At 58.5% G+C, this 17,361-nt stretch overlaps 1 protein-coding gene across 1 annotated transcript in view; it reads right to left on the bottom strand.

Annotated features, from left to right (window-relative positions):
- Positions 1 to 5,637: 5,637 nt before the first annotated feature.
- CRHR1 (corticotropin releasing hormone receptor 1) overlaps positions 5,638 to 17,361 on the bottom strand; it is a 49,936-nt gene continuing 38,212 nt past the window's right edge. The window contains exons 5-13 of the mRNA XM_006159111.3: positions 12,635 to 12,741; positions 11,820 to 11,940; positions 11,427 to 11,580; positions 11,166 to 11,226; positions 9,057 to 9,129; positions 8,794 to 8,879; positions 8,547 to 8,682; positions 8,361 to 8,402; positions 5,638 to 7,928 (exon numbers count right to left, since the gene is read on the bottom strand). Coding sequence (XP_006159173.1) covers positions 7,788 to 7,928; positions 8,361 to 8,402; positions 8,547 to 8,682; positions 8,794 to 8,879; positions 9,057 to 9,129; positions 11,166 to 11,226; positions 11,427 to 11,580; positions 11,820 to 11,940; positions 12,635 to 12,741 — 921 coding nt within the window. The 3' untranslated portion in view covers positions 5,638 to 7,787. The remainder of the gene's footprint in view (positions 7,929 to 8,360; positions 8,403 to 8,546; positions 8,683 to 8,793; positions 8,880 to 9,056; positions 9,130 to 11,165; positions 11,227 to 11,426; positions 11,581 to 11,819; positions 11,941 to 12,634; positions 12,742 to 17,361) is intronic.

Consider the following 17,361-nt stretch of genomic DNA (forward strand, 5'->3'; position numbering starts at 1 on the left):
GCGCACAAGCCCTATAGTGAATACCTCTCCAAAAAAAAAAAAAAAAAAGAATTGACGTGCAGTAGCCTGATCCCTGACGTGATAGTACTTGGAGGTAGGGCCTTTGAGGCGTAATTAGATGGTAGGGGTGGCGCCCTTCTCATGGGATTAGTACCCTAAGAGAGCTGTGATTTCTTGGCCATGTTAGGCTACAGTAAGAAGGTGGCCGTTTGCAAACCAGGACAGCGCTCGCCGGGAACCGAATCTGCGGCACCTTGAACTCCGGAGCCTCGAGCAGTGCAGAATAAATGTATGCTGTTTGAGCCGCCCAGTCTAAGCTATCATAGCAGCTCGAGCCGACTAAAGGAAGTCCGAAAGCGCGGTGTCGGTGTCGGCAAGGCCGTGCTTCTCTGGGGAGAACCCTTCCCTATCTCGTGCTGGCCTTGAGTGGAGGCTGACAAGCCCTCGTGCCTCAAGGCTTCCGCTGCATCATGCCTCTGTGGTCACGAGGTGTTCTCCCAGTCGGTCTCTGTCTCTCCTCTCTGTATGACACCAAGCATACCGGATTAGGCTAATGACCTCCCAATGACCTCATCTTAATTTGATTACATCTGTGAAGACGTTCCAAATTAGGTCACTGTCACATGTCCCAGAGGTTAGGACTACGCGTTTTTTTTTTTCAACCTACCAGTTCAACCCATACACGTGTGTAACTTAACCGGGGCGAGCATACCGCCACTCATCTTTCTGAGATCCCCCATGATGGGCCCGTCCCTTGCAGCTCTGAGTCCACATGGATGAAGCACCAGCTCCAACACCAGCTCCAGATTAAGCGAAGCGAAGGGTGAGCTTCCAGGGCGTAAAGGGGTTGGCCACAGACCCCCATCTCCGTTCTTCCCTCCCACCCAGTGATTGACATCTGTCTCACCCACACCCAGTTCGACGTCTCTGTTTTGGGGACTCACGTATATTGGGTCTCTCAAAGCGTTCAGTTGAATTTTCATAAGAAACATCTGTCCTTGTTTGTGCACTTCTGATTCATCCATTAATATAACATTTAATTCGATTGCAAACAGTAATTACCATGACAAGGGAACTGTCAGAAACACAGTGGGGAACAAACGCAACTGACTGAGAGCAAACTGCCCAGCGGTGGGCGGAGAGGTGGCGGGGCCCAAGGGAGGAGGCTGCCGGCTGCCCCTTCGCTGGCGGGGGACCAATATGTTGGTTGGGGGTTAGGGGAGGCTTGGCTGGTGTGTTTTTATCACAGAGTACAGCAGTGTCTACACTGGGCCCACCTCTGGGAATCCAGGCACCTAGGTGCTGGGTGTGTCAGGGTGAGCTGAGCAGGCAGCTTCTCGCACAGGGCTGTGAAGATAAAATGCTTTCTGGCCCCCAGCATAGACCCTCACTCAGGGCCCTGTTCTCCATGCAGGGAGTCTTGGCTCTTAAAAATCAAGAACCAGCACACCCATTAGGATGGCTACTATTAAAAAAAAAAAAAAAAAAGCAAAATCCAGACTGTGGTCTGACTCAGTAGCTGCAGGCTGCTGCTTGGCATGTGGGAGGCCTAGACCATGTGGGAGACCCCAGTTTGAGTCCCAGGACCCCTTGCAAAGCTAGACACGGTGGTGTATAGCTGCAGCCCCAGCTCCTTGACGGGTAGAGCAGGAGGATCGTGAGTTTGAGGCCAGCCTGGGCAACATCATGAGACTCCGTGGGAAAGATCTGGGCACATGCCTGTGGTCCCAGCTACTCAGGGGGCTGGGGCAGGATTGTGACACAGCGGGACCTGTCTAAAACCACACACTCACACGCACACACACACGCACACCATGTGTATGAAACAGCAGGCAGTAACATGTGGATGAGGCGTGGAGAGCCCACCCACGGCATGTGAACAGGACTGGAAAACAGCTGCCACTGCAGAAGTGGCTTGGTGGCTCCTCAGTAAGTTAAGCCTATGAGCCAGCAGTTCCTCCTGAGTGTGCACCCCAAACACATGGAGACCCTGTGTTCAAACACTCGCACATGACTGCGGAGAGCAGCCCCCCTCAGCGACCTGGAGCCGTGGGAAGAAGCCAGATGTCAATCAAATGATAAGTGGGCAAAATGGGACGCAGACGCCCATGGAATGTCATTCAGCCATGGAGAGGACGCTTGGATACCTGCTGCAACATGCCTCAACTTTGAAGACGTGCTAAGTGAAAGAAGTCAGATGCAAAATACTGTCTGACTCTGCTTATACCAAATATTCAGAATAGGCAAATCTGTGATGGACGGAAAGGCAGCCAGGGGCGAGGGGAGGGAGGATGGGGAGTGACCACGTGACAGGTAAGGCGTTTCCTTAGGGTGATGGAAAGTTCTGAAACTAGACAGGGGCGATAGTTGCAGAACTTCGTGAATGCTTTTAATACCACTGAATATTACACTTTAACGTGGCTAAGAAAGAACCCAAGGCTAGCTCATGGCATGGTGGCTGGGAGCTGGAGGCCACGTGGCCGCCTGTGTCTGAGTGGTCTGTAAATATAACTGGCACGTGTGTGTGGCCAGACCCTGACAGGATGGAGATACGGAGACGCGGTTGTGATGCAGCTCAGTCCCATGGTGTGTGGGGGTGCCTTGTCCCTCCCTCTCTGTCAAGCGCACATGTCTTCTGGCAAATTGGAAAAAGAGAGAGAGAGAGCGCGCACATATGAAAGGAAGAAAAAGACAAGAAAGAAAAGAAACCAGATCGACGCCAGTAGTCAACCCTCCAGTAGCGCTATCCTCAGGACAGGCCTCATTTCCGTTCTTCTGGGCCTTCTCAGACCAGCATGTGCTCTACTTTGGGGTTCAGAGAACATGGGCACCCAAAGCAGAGTTAATCTCCTACCCTTCCTCCCTGAGCTAGCCTCGGGCTCCTGGTGCCCCCAGCTCGAAGAGGTCTCTGAAGGCTGTCCCCTCTGAGGCTTTCGGGGTCTGTTCATTCACCGCTTTCCCAGATCCCCGCGTTCCCCAAGCAGACACTGGGGAGAGGAGGGAAAGGCGCCTGACTCACCTGCCCTCACTTCTTGGCCCTGTGCCTTCCCAGCTGCATGTTCCAGGCTGAACAGATGCTAAGAAGGCACTAGAGCTGCCTCCGCTCAGTGCCTGCCACACTGGGACCATAGGCGAGAAAGGCTCAGGCAGCCACCTCAGCGCCTAGCCCCTAGCTGGGTACCTGGTCTGCCCCCCCGCCCCCGCTTCCATCTCCCTCCCTGCCTCAGCCCCATAAACCACAAGGCTGGGCAAGAGGAGTCTGCCCAGGACCCCCTGGAGGGACAGGGTGGTTTAGAGGCCGAGGGCGGTCCCTGGAGTTACAGCCAACCCCCATCTCATTCATGTTTCCAGCTGGCTGAGAGCTTGGAAGGCTTCCCTTGACCTTGCACTGCCAGACCTGTGAGTTGGTGGGATCAGGCTGAAGTCCATGCATGCTCTGAGGTGCAGCTGGGACAGGCTGGCGACACTGGGGAGGTGGCAGCCTGTGACTAGCCTGGAGGCTGGGCTTAGGGAGCCGGTAACTGAGGCCCAGGCTCTGCAGGCTCCCGCTCCAACAGCTAGCTGTCTCTGGAGGTTCTTTTTCCACAGATGGGAAACTGAAGGCTGTCTGTGGGGCGAGACCTGGAGGGGGCGTCGGGGAAGGGAGGGCACCCGGCAAGGAGCTCCTGCTGCATCTGGGTTAAACACTGGGAAGCCAAGGGCGGCTGGCCTGGGTCTCATCCTGCCTTCACTGCTGGGCTCCCTCGGGCAGGTCTCTTAACCTCTCTGGACTTAACTTTCCTTATCTGTACAATGGGGGATGACAGTACCGTCCCATAAGTGGTAGGAAGAGATGGGACTAATGTGAGGGACTGACAGCGCCTGGAGCCCAGTGAACACTCAGGGTCGCTGGTGGCCTGCAGGAAGCAGCCCACTTTATAGCTGAGGAAGCAGCTTGGTCCCCTCTGCAGGGCCAAGTCCTACAGCTGAGTGTGAAGGCAGAGGACTGTGGAGGTGACTCTGGGATGTGGCTGGGCTGGAGGTCAGTGGCACCCTCTCAGGGCCGGGCAGAGTCTGGGGTGCGAGAGACCACAGTGGCTCTGGTGGCCTGGGCTGCATTGTTGGAAGTCACCCATGTTTTAAAGAGGGAGGGGTCAGGGTGCAGGAAGGAGGTGCTGGGTACCAGGCCCCTTGTTGCCCCACCCAGCTGGACACTGGCCGGGCTACCTTGGGCTGGTCCTGTCTTCGCCTGGAACACGTCCTAGATCAGTCAGGAGCCTGAGGCTTCCCGCTGCTCTCCTGTCCCGGAGCCACATCATTGGTCCTGGCCTCCCGAGATCTAAGCCTCAGAGACTTCAGGAGACCTCCCACCTTAGGGACTTGCGAGGCTTCCGTTTCCTTAGCTGTAAAGTGGGCTGCTCCCCATCTCTGTGAGCTAGCTGAGAATTCGATGGTAAATGTTAGAATTTGGGGATCACAAAGCAGTCTGCAAATGCCCACGATTAGGTGCCATTATCTGGACTCCGAAGACTCTCTCCCTCCCTCCCTAATACATGGTTTCCACAGACTGGACCCCTCCCCAGGCCCAGAGCCAGACAGCTGACTTGTCAGCCATGAGGACTCGAGGAGGAGGCCTGGTGGGGAGGCCGGGACCCCAGGCGTAAGCTGGGCGGTCACTCGGGTGGGCAGCCTGAACTGGGCACGGCGAGGGTCCTCCTCCACTGCTGTTCTGTGTCCATGAGGACGGTCTCGAGCAGAGAGGGCTCCGGGGCAGGGAGTTCCAGGGGACTGTGGCCTCTAGGGGTGGCGTCGAGAACAATCCTTCCCAGCACATGAAAGGGGCCCATCCTGGGGTCATGGGTAGCCCACAGTGACCTGGGCCCTTCCCACAGGTGGTGGCACATCTGTCTGCTGTCCGTCACAGCCCACTCACTCCCTGGGGCTGTCACCCCTGCCCCTCCCACAAGCCAAGCCTCAGAGCAGAATGGCCTCAGACCCCTGGTCTCGGGGCTTGCCGAGCCCTGCACCGAAGCCCAAGCACACATCTGTGTGGAAGGCTAAGCTCTGGGCATCTGGGCCTGGCACAAGGGGCTGCAGACTTCCGGGGCTCAGACAATCCCAGCCGTGCTCCCCTTCCCATGGCCCCTCTGGGCTTAGTCTCTGGATGGGAGCGGTCGCCCCCTGCCTGCCCAGGAACACCTCCGGCTCCTCAGACAGCCCCTAGTGTGCCTCAGAGACACCCTCTCACGGCTGTGCAGAGCCGGGGCTGTTTCACAGGTGGTCCCTGGCATCCGTCCTGGGGCAGCAGCTCACCTCTGCCCTCACACAGGGCTCAGCTCTGCACCGAGAGCACAACAGTAAGAGACAGGGCACCTCCCAGTCTTCCCCAGCCCTGCTCAGGCTCCTCCCCCTTGGGATGCATCCCCGCCCATCCTGACGGCTCTGCCCCAGGAAGCCTCATTTCTCACCTGCCTTCTCTGGGTGAAAGGCAGAGTTGAGAAAGCTGTCAGGGGCCACCTGAGACTTACTGGTCACTTTTGGAGCCTCTTGGTGGCCAGGGCCCCTTATTGGTTTCTCCCCACTCCTGCCAACACCCCCTCCTGCCAACACCAGACTACCTCGGCCCTGGTGTTCCTTGGGTCCTCTACTCTGGGGCACAGAGCTTGGGGAATTGGCAGAGCAGGGTGCCCCATCTGGCCTTCCAGGACATTTTGGCCCCTCCCTGGGCCAAGATCCTCAGCCACCAACCTCCCCTGGAGCTGTGGTCAGTCTGCTCCTGGCGTCTAACACTACACACCCAAGGTGCTCCTGTGCACATGCACACAAACGCCCCCGTGCAGCCCTCCTCCTGGACAGCCCAGGGTCCTGTGTGTGGGGTTCTGGTGACCCATCACACCCCCTGACCCTCAGGACGTGGTGTGCTGGCTTTTGCTAGCCTACACGTTGCCACAGCTCAGGCCTCTAAGTGGTCAGATGTGGGAAATGCAGGGAGATTGATGTGCCCTGGGGGCCTTCTGCCAGCAATGGACGGGAGTTGGTGAGCAAATGCCCCAGCTCCCTCGCCCCTCGGGTGGGAAAAGGGGATGGAGGTGGTCCACGCAGGCCTCCCGGCTTTTCCAGCAGGACAAGGCTGCAGCTGCCCGGGGTGGTTGCCCCCGTTGCCCGGCCTCCCTCCCTCACCCTCTCTGGATTCCCCTTCCCTGAGTTTGTGCTGAAAACCTGTCTCAAGGTCAGCTTCCAGGGGCTCTCCGGCTAAGGCGGACTCGAGGTCTGCTCAGTCTCTCTGGCGTCCTAACTGCACTCCTGCTTCTACTCAGCTCCTCCCCTGGACTGGACACACCTGTCTGGGCCCACTGTCCGGCCCTGTTCAGGCCATGCCCTGCGTGAAGGCCTTCCCCTGCATTGCTAATCTGTGGTCCTTCTCTCCCTGCAAGGACTGGCCCTGGCCAGACCCCACTAAGTCCTTCTGCACTCCCTGCCTACAGCCCTCAGGGGCTCCCCTAGCACCCCACCCCTGACAGGGTGTGAGTGGGGCCAAGTGTCCCAGCAATAGCAGCTTCTGAAGGCTGTCAAATGACCCCCACTTCTCTGAGGCACCCCCTCCACCCCGCCCGCTGTAGAGTCCAGGCCTCCACGAGGTTGGTTTTGAAAAGATAAATATTATTATTGACGTCAGCCACTCCCCGCCCAGCAGCTCGTTTCCTGGGTCCCCACACCCAAAGTCCTGCTCTGGCTGTGGGGCCCCACTGGACTTGGGGTGGGGGTCCACGCGGGGGCTGAGCCAGCCTGGGGTGGAGGGACCAGCTGGCTGGTTGTTCCAAGAGCCACTTGTCCTGCTTTAGGGCACTTGGGCAGAGAGGGCCCTTCTATCTTTGCTTAGCTGTGACCCTCCCCAGAGGCTGTCAGGACCACAGGCTCTGCCCGAGAGGCCAGATCACTGAACAGCAGACTGGGGGCCAAGAGTTCTCTGTCCACCTCAAAGGGAGGCTGGCCTTGACTGGCCACGCCCTGGTCCTCTCCACAGGCACTGTCGTCCCAGCCCTCATCTTCTCACAAAGGGGGACACACCTGGGCAGAAAGTGCCAGGAGTTGGGGTGAAGGTATTGACGGTGGTTAAGTGAGCAGCAGCCGTGTGGCCTGCAGGGAGAAAAGGTCCGAGGGAGCAAGGCAGCAAGGCAGGGCGTTCTGGTGGCAGTGCCACGGTGCCACCTGAGTTCTGGTGGCCCCAAGGTGATTCCTAGTGATGTGGTCCAACATCTGATGACGTCCCCTGAGGCCTACACTGTCAGCAGGCTCCAACAATGACGTCCAGGTTCCCAGTGCGGTCAGAGGCAATGCTAAGGCCCAGAGGCATTGCTGCAGGGATTCGAGAGTTTCCCAGGATGCCCTTGGGGTAGCCACAGCCCTAGGGGCCTGGCCTGAGTGCTCGGATTGGAGACAGCTCTTGGAGGGAGCTGGGAGCTGTCGGGGCTTTCCAGCACTCCCAGTTCCCTTTCCATTTCCATCCTCAGGGAGGATTGGGGAAGGGGCCAGACCAAGGTCAGAGGTGCTGGGCCCAGCCCAGTCCTGTAAGGCCATTCTTCCCATGGCCTGGCTCCTCTGCTCTCATGGCCCGGACCACTTGCCTGGCTGGGGCTGGAGCTGGGGTTGGGGCTGGGGCTGGGAGAAGGGCCCTCCCAGGTTCTCAGGGCAGCTGCTCCTGTGGAAGGGAGTGGGAGGCGCTCTCGCCTCCACAGACAGGTGGTCGGAGTGCCTGGCCATCATCTTCCCAGCCACAGACCTCAGGGGGCTGCTCCATGCCTCCCAGTTCAGACCGCCGTGGACTGCTTGATGCTGTGAAAGCTGACCCGCGTGGGGGAGGTGGGGATGGACATGGCGCGGGCCACACGAGCGCGGATGGAGTGTTTGTCCTGCCACCGGTGCCACCTCTTCCGGATGGCAGAGCGGACCTGTGGGCACAGGGCAGACCACAACCTCTGAGCCTGGGGCTCAGGCCCCCTCCCTCCCGTAGGCAGGGCTGCGCAGGTGAGTGGCTGGCCGGGTGAGCGGTGCACAGGGGTCCACAGGAGGTGACACCGTGCACCTTGGTAGATCGTTAAGTTGCATATTTGCTCGGACAGCTTTCCCAAGTGTCCTGAAGAAGGGCACCTTTTCTGAATCGGCACAAAAGTGCCACATGGCCTTCGCATGAAGAATCCCACCCCTGACCCACATGCATCCCCTGCCCCAGGGCAAAGGAGTGGGCTGCCATTACAGAAGAGGGGGCAGGACCCTACTGGGGCTCCCAGCAGCATCTCCAGAGGGGGTTGGGAGGAGGCGCCAGACTGTCTTCAGTCCCAGCAGGCCTCCGTCCCCACCCAGCCCAGCCCCAGGAGTCTCACCTCACTGTTGAGGAAACAGTAGAACACAGACACGAAGAAGCCCTGGCAAGGAGAGAGGGGCTGGTGTAAGGCCTATGGGCTGCCCCTTGCATGGGTCCTCCTCCTACAACCCCTGGAATTTGCCCGGCAGAAGGCCCAGCCAAGGAGGTGCAGATCTGGCCTGTGCTGGGCTGGGGGCGACTCTACCTGGAAGGACTCCAGGAAGGAGTTGAAGTAGATAAAGACGACGCGGGAGACCTCGTCCTCACCAGGGTTGACGAAGAACAGCATGTAGGTGATGCCCAGGAGGGGAAGCAGCACCAACGTGGCCTTCACAGCCTTTCTACAGGGCGGGGGACCCAGAGTCACTGCCCAGCCCAGCAGATGCAGGTCCCAGTGACTGAGGCAGGGGGAGCTGGGGTGCAGGCCTGGGACAGGGAGACCCAGGCATTACCTGTACTGAATGGTCTCAGATGTGGTGGATGCCCGGAGTTTGGTCATCAGGATGCGGACGATGTTGAACAGGAAGATGAAGTTGATCTGCAGTTTGGGCACACCACGGGGAGCTAGGCACTGGGGAGGGGGCGGCAGGCCGGGATGCAGCCTGTCTGTCCCACATTCCCACTGCTCTCCCTGGCAGGAAGGTCCTTTGGTCCACAGTAGCTCGGGCTGTCCCTCCCCACTGTGCCTGTCTCCTGCCCCTGCCCAGGTTCTTACCAGCAGGACCAAGATCATGGGGCCCTGGTAGATGTAGTCTGTGTACACCCCTGGCCTTTTGCCAAACCAGCACCTGAAGAGGGGAATGGGGGAGGGGTGTCATCTGGGCCTCCTCAGTGGCATTGGGGATCAGTGCTTGGCCAGGGCAGGACTGGGACTGGAAGCTCAGATGTGGGTGCCCCAGTTCTAACCACGCACAAAACCAACGCTCGGTCCACCGAAGTGCCCCCTTAGTGCACGTGCAGAACAGGCAGCGGCCGCCACCCCGAGTGGTAAAGATGGAGGTGAGCACTGCGCAGGGACGGGGTGGTGGGCGAGACCGAGCGACCCAGGAGCAGGCACACCGACACACATTGCCTGGTGGGCCCCTGCTGGGGCCGGGGCTCAGCCTGCCCACTGGGGTGTCGTTGGGGTGAGTGGCACACATGTTCCCTCACACTGCCCATCACAGGGGCCACCCAGTTAGCCATATCTGTCTGAGCCTGTTCAACTGCAGCCTGAACGACCTTCCGCAGCGTCCACCTGCTGCAGGAGGCAGAACTGCTTTGCATTTTGCTGAGTTCTATACCAGCGCACCCCTGGTCTGGGGAGTGGGCGGGAACAGGGCAAAAGGGAGGCCCACGTCCTACTGGGCATGTAGATCCCAATGCCAAGACCTTATGATGCTTCCGAAATGCAGAGATTTATATTTTATATAAAACCTCTTGGCTTTTTAAAGACTGGCCACAAAACCAAGTTTTCAAAGAAACAGCATCAGACCACACACCGCTGCCTGTGGGCCAGTTCCGGTTCTCGGCCGCTGGTCTCCTAAGCACTTTCCGGTTCCTCCTCCCATCCCAGATCACCTCTGCCGCAGTGTCAGCATCTTACCACTAGGTGGGGCCTTAGAGCTTTCAGATCCACTTTCTGCTCCAGCCCAGGCATTCTTTTCCCTCCAACACATGCACACGCCCTTGCACCTGCACACACACGGCGGCTTTTGAAACCTGTTCCTCCCCACACCCGCTTCCCCCCACACACCTGCAGGCACAGCCTTTATCATGCGACACTGCTGCTCTGGGCCCCAGGCCCCTCGACTCTGTCAGCTGGTTCCCCTCCCTTAGGCCCCTCCTGCCAGCTGCACAGAGGCAGTGACAGCCAGCAGGCCTGAGTCAGGAAGGAGTCACCGTCATAAATAGGGAAGATAACTTCCCAGGCTCTGTGGGGACCAGTGAGGCTGTGGGGGCCCCCTCAGTCGTGGGGGAGGAGCGAGTTTGTCACAGGGACGAGCCACCTGGACACCAGTCAGGCAGTCGGTCCTGAGGACTTCTTCGGGAAAGCAAACCCTGGGGCCTCTCCGCTGTGTACATCCACCTTTCCTGCCTCTTCTCTCAGTGGTTCTCAGTCTCAGGTGCACATCAGAATCCCTTAAGGACAGTTTCTAAATAGCTCGGGGCCAGGCCATGCCCCAGGCCTGTTAGATGCAACTCTGGGGGCAAAGCCCAGGGACTGGCACTTTCAAAGTTTCCCAGGTACCTTTAAAGTCAGTCCAGACTGAGACCCACTGTAGTGGGAGTCTTGTTTTCAGGGGTGATTAGTCTGTTTCACTAAGGAACCACAGGACCCCTGAGATCCTCCGACCGCAGGATCAGATCCTGTTAAATCCATAGATGCTTTTGTTAAGACAAGTCAGACTGTTAATGGGACACATTTACATGACTGATTATGGGCCAGGCACTATTCAACGCTCAATACACTACCTCCTGCCATCCCTACAGCCCTTTGAGGTAGGCACCATTTTTAGGGTGTCCATGTTCCCACTGAGGAGGCTGAAGTGCACTCTAGGAGCTAGCCCGAGGCCACATGGTTATGTAGCGATGAAGCCGTATTTCAGAACCTGGACAGCCTGGCTCAGAGACTGCCCCTGTGAAAGTTCCAGAAAGATAAAGGAGTCTGGGTTCAGCCTGCCTAGCCCCACCTCAGCCAGGCCCTGGCAAGGACTCTGGGATGGAGCCCAGTCCCAACTCCCTCCCTTTTTAGCTGCAGAAACCATGGTCTGGCCAGACTTGACCAGAGGCCCCCCGGAAAGGCTGGGAGCCTGAGGGTGGGGAGGGGAAGGAGACGACTTACTTCTCATTGTCGTAGTACAGTTTCCCAATGGCCCAGGCCACAATGATGGGGAAAGGCACACCTGGGGGAGAGAGGGGCTGTCACAGAGACTCCAGTGGGAGCCGGAGGGCTGCCAGGCCCAGAGGGGGCAAGGGAACTCCCCACTCTTTTGGGATGTTCCTGCTCCCCCACACCCCCCAAGAGGGGCAGAGGGCCGTGGTGCCAACCTGGCTCGAGTTGGGGTGAGGAGAGGGCGGCTGGGACAGGAGGCTGGCGGCTCACCCCAGCCGATGCAGACGAACATCCACTTGCGTAGCCGGTCGGTGGAGTAGGTGAGCACGATGGCCGTGTGCAGGTAGCAGCCCTCGCCGAACATCCAGAAGAAGTTGGTCACGTGGAAGTAGTTGTAGGCAGCTGTCACCAACCTGCACCAGCCCTGCCACCCCACCAGAGGTGACAATGAGCTGCTGGACGGAGGGACAGTGGCGGGCAGCACCCCACTTTGGGCCTGGGGCCTCCTCAGGTGGGGCAGGGCACTCTCTTGGATCCCGTCCCTGTCCTATGGGCCTCGAGGCCTGGCTGGATCCCTCTGTGCAGGGCCGGGGGACTCACGCCAGCCAGCCTTTCCTCAGACCCTGGCCTGGCCCCATTCCGCCTTCCCACGTCAGGACGCACCACGTTGCTCTGGTGGACCTCGGGGCTCATGGTGAGCTGGACCACGAACCACGTGGCATTGCGCAGGATGAAGGCCGAGATGAGGTTCCAGTGGATGATGTTTCTCAGACACCGGATGCTCCTGGGCGGCAGAGGCCGGAGGATGACAGCAACAGGAGGAAAGAGGAGGTGAGGGAGAGGCTGCCAGCATCCCTCCAGCCCAGAAGTGTGGATGGGGAAACTGAGGCTCAGAGCAGGGTTGACCAGCTGAGTCAAGAAGGAGGTGGCCATGAGGCTGTCCTGGTGCCCCATGAGGCCCAGCCGTGAGCTCCTGGAGGAGACTGGGTGGCCTGCTCACAGGGATGCCCCTGTCCCCAGTGGGTGCCCCTCCACTCCTGCAGACCCAGGGCTGAGAGTCAGGGCCAGCAAACACAAAGATCTCCAGTGGGAAGCCCTCCTCCCTTCCTTTCAGCCCATGATCGGGTCCTGCTCCTGCCCGCCTTGTTCCTGGCCCTGTCACCTCCTTGGCTGCAGTGCTGTGGCCCAGACACGTTACTACCTGAAGGGCAGATGCTGCTCCATGTGGCCCCACTTCTGGGGCTCCACCAGCCTGTGTGAGTGACATGGGCAAGCCTGACTTCGTCCCTCCCCACCTCCACCCCGAGCAGCTACAGGGAACATGCACAAGTGCCTTTGCCAGAGGTCCCAAGAGACCCGAGACTCCACATAGGCTGCCCCTCCCCGGCAGCCCTGGCCTAGGGCCACCCCTCATCTCACTTCCCCACCCTGCTCAAGGGCTCGGGGACAAGGAAGAGGAAGTGCTGGAGACATCTCACCTGAGACGCAGAAAGAGGACAAAGGCCACCAGGAGGGCCACCAGGGAGATGCAGTGGCCCAGATAGTTGATGATGACAGCGACATGATAATGCACCTTGCTCTTTTTCTGAGGCAGGAGAGAGGGGCAGAGGTGAGGCTCCTGCACAGCCTCATCCCTGTGCCCACGGGGCGGGAGCAGCTCTGTGAGCAGCCCCAGGATTGGGGGGCTGCAAGAAGTGGGTCACGATAGCAAGGGCTAGTTCCCCTTCCTGAGCCCCCGTGGTGTATCAAGCACTGCCCTGCAGCAGCACCGTCCCCCCAAGGTCGTCTGCGCCGGGATCCCAGGCTCTCTCCACTGTGCCCGAGTTGTTGCACTGAATCTTCACATCACACGCACTGCACGCAACACACGTGTGCCCAGCCCACAGATGTGCACTCAGCTCACGTCTGCCCACGTTTCTATTCCATCCAAACACCAGGTGGCTATAGTGGGCGCAGAGACACCAGCTTTCCTGGACTTTTCCCCCATGTCTGAACTGAATCTCCATCTTCTAAGTCATCCCTAAGTCCCTCCTGCTGCAGCAGAAGCCTGCACCTGTCGGCCAGGAAGGGGCGGAGTGGCTGCTGTGTGTTAGAATCCACTGAGGGGCAGAGGTGAGGCTCCTGCACAGCCTCATCCCTGTGCCCACGGGGCGGGAGCAGCTCTGTGAGCAGCCCCAGGATTGGGGGGCTGCAAGAAGTGGGTCACGATAGCAAGGGCTAGTTCCCCTTCCTGAGCCCCCGTGGTGTATCAAGCACTGCCCTGCAGCAGCACCGTCCCCCCAAGGTCGTCTGCGCCGGGATCCCAGGCTCTCTCCACTGTGCCCGAGTTGTTGCACTGAATCTTCACATCACACGCACTGCACGCAACACACGTGTGCCCAGCCCACAGATGTGCACTCAGCTCACGTCTGCCCACGTTTCTATTCCATCCAAACACCAGGTGGCTATAGTGGGCGCAGAGACACCAGCTTTCCTGGACTTTTCCCCCATGTCTGAACTGAATCTCCATCTTCTAAGTCATCCCTAAGTCCCTCCTGCTGCAGCAGAAGCCTGCACCTGTCGGCCAGGAAGGGGCGGAGTGGCTGCTGTGGGTTAGAATCCACTGAACCATCAGAAACCTTTACAAAAAAAAAAAAAATTGGGACTATCAGATGGCATAATGGTGATGTCGCTGGACTCCCACGTAGTCGACTGTGGTTTGAGTCCTAGACTCAACGGCTTAAAACTCACGCCAGAAGCATGTGTGTGCATGCCCAAGATCCCGAGAGGAGAATGGAGGAGAAGGGACTGCGGCATGGCCATCCCCTGGGGGGTGATTTCTCGCTTTCTGTCTCTCTGGTGAGCACACACGCCGCACAGCAAACATCTCTTTTAAACAAACTAACAAGCAAATGAAAACTTCTCTAGGCTCCATAACTCACTTCCCAGGTCCCTTCCCTTTCCCTGGCCCAGGGGGTCTGCTCCAAGTGAACAGAATCTTCTCCCAGGACTAGAGCAAATGTCCCAATTTTATTTCTTATTTCATTTAATTGACTGCTCTCCTCTTTCCAGTCACCTAAAGCCTACCATTTGCAGAGGGTCTTCATATATTTCCTTTGGAGTCTCCAGGTGGCCCCATGGGAAGAGCTGGAAGGGTGTCTGGTAACTTACTTTTTGCAGGAAAACAGACCCCGAGTTATGCTGACTTGCTCAAGGTCAACTAGGTTCAAAACCGCCTCTTACCTGAACGCACAGATTGGCAACACTAAGCTACACACAGGTCCTGGCCCCGTAACGGGGGACTGGCCAGTCCCCAGTGCCCCTCTCTCCATGGACTCCTGCTCCTGAGAGCAGAGCCTTGGAGGCAGCAAGAACCAGAGCCTGGTACACGATCAGGCTCCTTACCTGTGTGTTAAGTGAAGGAAGCAAAACCAATGTTGGAAAGCAGTCGGCTTTGAAAGGGGAGTGGGTCCCTACTGGCATCTCCTTTACCGTTTGCAAGCTCCAGGCTGGGCTCGGGGATGACAATGCGTGGAGAATGGCAATGCACAAGTGCTGAGAAAAGCGTGAACGCGCCAGCCCCTGCTCATCCGTCCAGAGTCCCCGGAGCACTCCTGGCCCTCCATGGACCGTCATGTGTGAATTACAGAACCAACGGAAGCCAGTCCCAAGGGGTCAGGTCTAGCCCTGGCCATCCTCCAGATGAGGAGACAGACCCGAATGCAGCTACCCAAGAACAAGGGATGACCCTAAGGCACCCTAGCAGGGCCCCAGCCCTCCATCCCGCTCTCCATGGCCCTGCTGTGCCCCTTCCCAAGGGGCAGCCTTGCTGAAGAACCTCAGCTCCAGGGGGCCCAGGAGGCTCTGTGCCAGCAGCAGGTTTTCCAGGCAGAGGCTCCCAGAAACATGGCAGGAATCACATTAGCAACTCAGGTCTCAGAAGAGCTGGGGCCCAGGGAGTTATGAATGGAGGCAGGGGTGGGGGGACACCCATCGCCGCCGTGTGAATGTGGAGGGTCTCTCGTGTCTGCAGCAGAAGCCTCCATCCAGAGGCTCCAAAGACACTCACACTTTACAGCCCGTCTGGAGCTGGCACTTAATTGCCTTTTATTAAATTTCCCATGCATCTATGCCGAGAAGCCCCTGGGTCATAACAACAGCTGTGGCACTGAAAGTGGCATGGCGTCCTGGCGTGGTTCATGGCCAGGCCACACAGCATGAGCAGGACGTGTCAGCACCCCTGCCCCGGCCCCCACATCAGGAGGGCCTCAGGGTGGGGAGGAGTCATGTGTTAAGCACCTATTGTATGCCGGGCAGGGTGCCAGGCCCTTTACAGATAATACTGCTTTCTTGCTCACAACCAACCTCAGTCTGCTACTCTGGCTTGTTTTCCAGTAGAAGAGGCAGAATAATTGGTCCACACCACCCAGCCAGCAACTGGAACCTAGGTCTGCTGACTTTCAAGCCTTTTTTCCCTGTTCCCATAGTAGATTCCTTAGGGGACAAGCAGGGTTTGGAAACGGAGACTCTCCAGGGAACTCTTGCTCTGTTCTGGGCCCAGGATCCTCAGAGAGCTTCCACAGGGAGGACAGAAGCTCCAGGGCTTTTCTCCACAGATGCCTTTTCTCCTTTGAACCAAATCATTCCAGGGAGGCAAAGTCTCTACCCTGGGCCCCCCGGGGTATGAGCCCTGTCTCTTAGCCGCCACATCAGCGTGATGCAATCTGAGAGGCAGAGAGCCGAGAAGACAGCTGGGAGACAGCAGAGTCACCGAGAGACAGCCAGAGACAACCCGAGATGGCCACAATGCCCTGAGAGCCCAATATAGCCAGTGACACCCAGAGACAACAGCCAGTGAGTGCCATGGAGACATTGCCGGAAATAACCAGAGACCTGGCCAGCGATGGCCACCAGGAGGCAGCAGGACCATGAGGGTGGGCACTGACACCAGGAGGGGACAACCAGCAACACCAAAGGCACAGGGAAAGACACTCCAAGAGACCCCCCAATGACACCCTGAGAGACCGTCGGGGGCTGCCAGAGAGACAGCCACTAGTAACTACAGAAGCTGTTGGGTGCCCAGTGGACACAGCCGGTCTTGGGGTCCTGTACACTCTGTGCCTGCCTAGCTGGGAGACCTAAGACCGGCAGGTCCCCGAGGAACGGGCACAGTGTGACACGAGGCAGAGGCCACTCCGCTGTGCCCTCTGTGACTAGAATCCAATGACCAGTTAGTGCTTGCTGACCGGCGGAATCTCTGCAGGACACTGCCTTGTCCTGGACAGCCACGGTGTCAGACTCGTCCCAATGCCCTGCTAGGATGGGGACAAGGAACTCTCCCTGCTTGGTCTCACTGCCCCTCCTGAGCTCCTCAGCCTCGCTCTCATTCCCCATCCCTACTCCCCACTGTGGTTCTTCCCCTCCACCTGGGCTTCCTGAGCTACCCTTCCACCCCCAAGCAGGTACTCTAGTCCCTGCCCCTCAAAGTGCCGTCCCCGAACCAGCCATATCAGCATGGAAGAACCTGCAGAAATCTCGAGAACGTGGACTCCTAAGCCCCACCCCAGACTCACCTGTGAACTGGAACCTCTGCTTTAGCAAGAAGAGAACCCTGAGCACCTCACCCTTGAGAAGCCCTGATCCAACACCATGAGCAGTGAGCCCCAGCCCACGAGTGCAGACCCCTAGAGCCCCTTTCACGTCCTAACAGAGCGTGCTCTCCCCGGATGTGCCTGAAACCTTGCGCTCACAGAGCGCGGGGAGGGACGCTGTGTGCAAGTGTCGGGAGTGGGGGAGGTCTGGAACAGTGGAGGTGACCGGAGTGGAGGGAGGTGGTGTGCAGGGGGTGGGCAGAGGCGGGAAGGTGCAGATACTGATGACCCAGCACCATCTTTGGGGCCAGGCCCTGCATGCACCAGGCTCCCCAGCTGGGGGTCGGTCCCCTGCTGGTAGGGACTGTGGGCAGCTGTCTTCTGGTGCCTGGCCTCTGGGTGCCCGTGCAAGTCCCATTTCCTGGCAGATGCCTGTGAATCCATTATCTGCAATACCTCAGGGCGCTGGTGCTTAATTAGGGCTTAGCCCAGGCCCAGAGCTGAGAACCTGCCACCCAATTAATTGGATGCTTCCCTCTTTGGAGCTCCAGGAGGAAGAGGGAGCCTCGGGAGTGGGGAGGGGTCTGGCAAGGTTGGGGGCTGGCAGAGGGGATGGCATTTTCACTAAATTAATT

Source organism: Tupaia chinensis, unplaced genomic scaffold (genome assembly GCF_000334495.1).
Source record: "Tupaia chinensis unplaced genomic scaffold, TupChi_1.0 Scaffold000624_1, whole genome shotgun sequence".
In the NCBI taxonomy this organism is placed as follows: domain Eukaryota; kingdom Metazoa; phylum Chordata; class Mammalia; order Scandentia; family Tupaiidae; genus Tupaia; species Tupaia belangeri.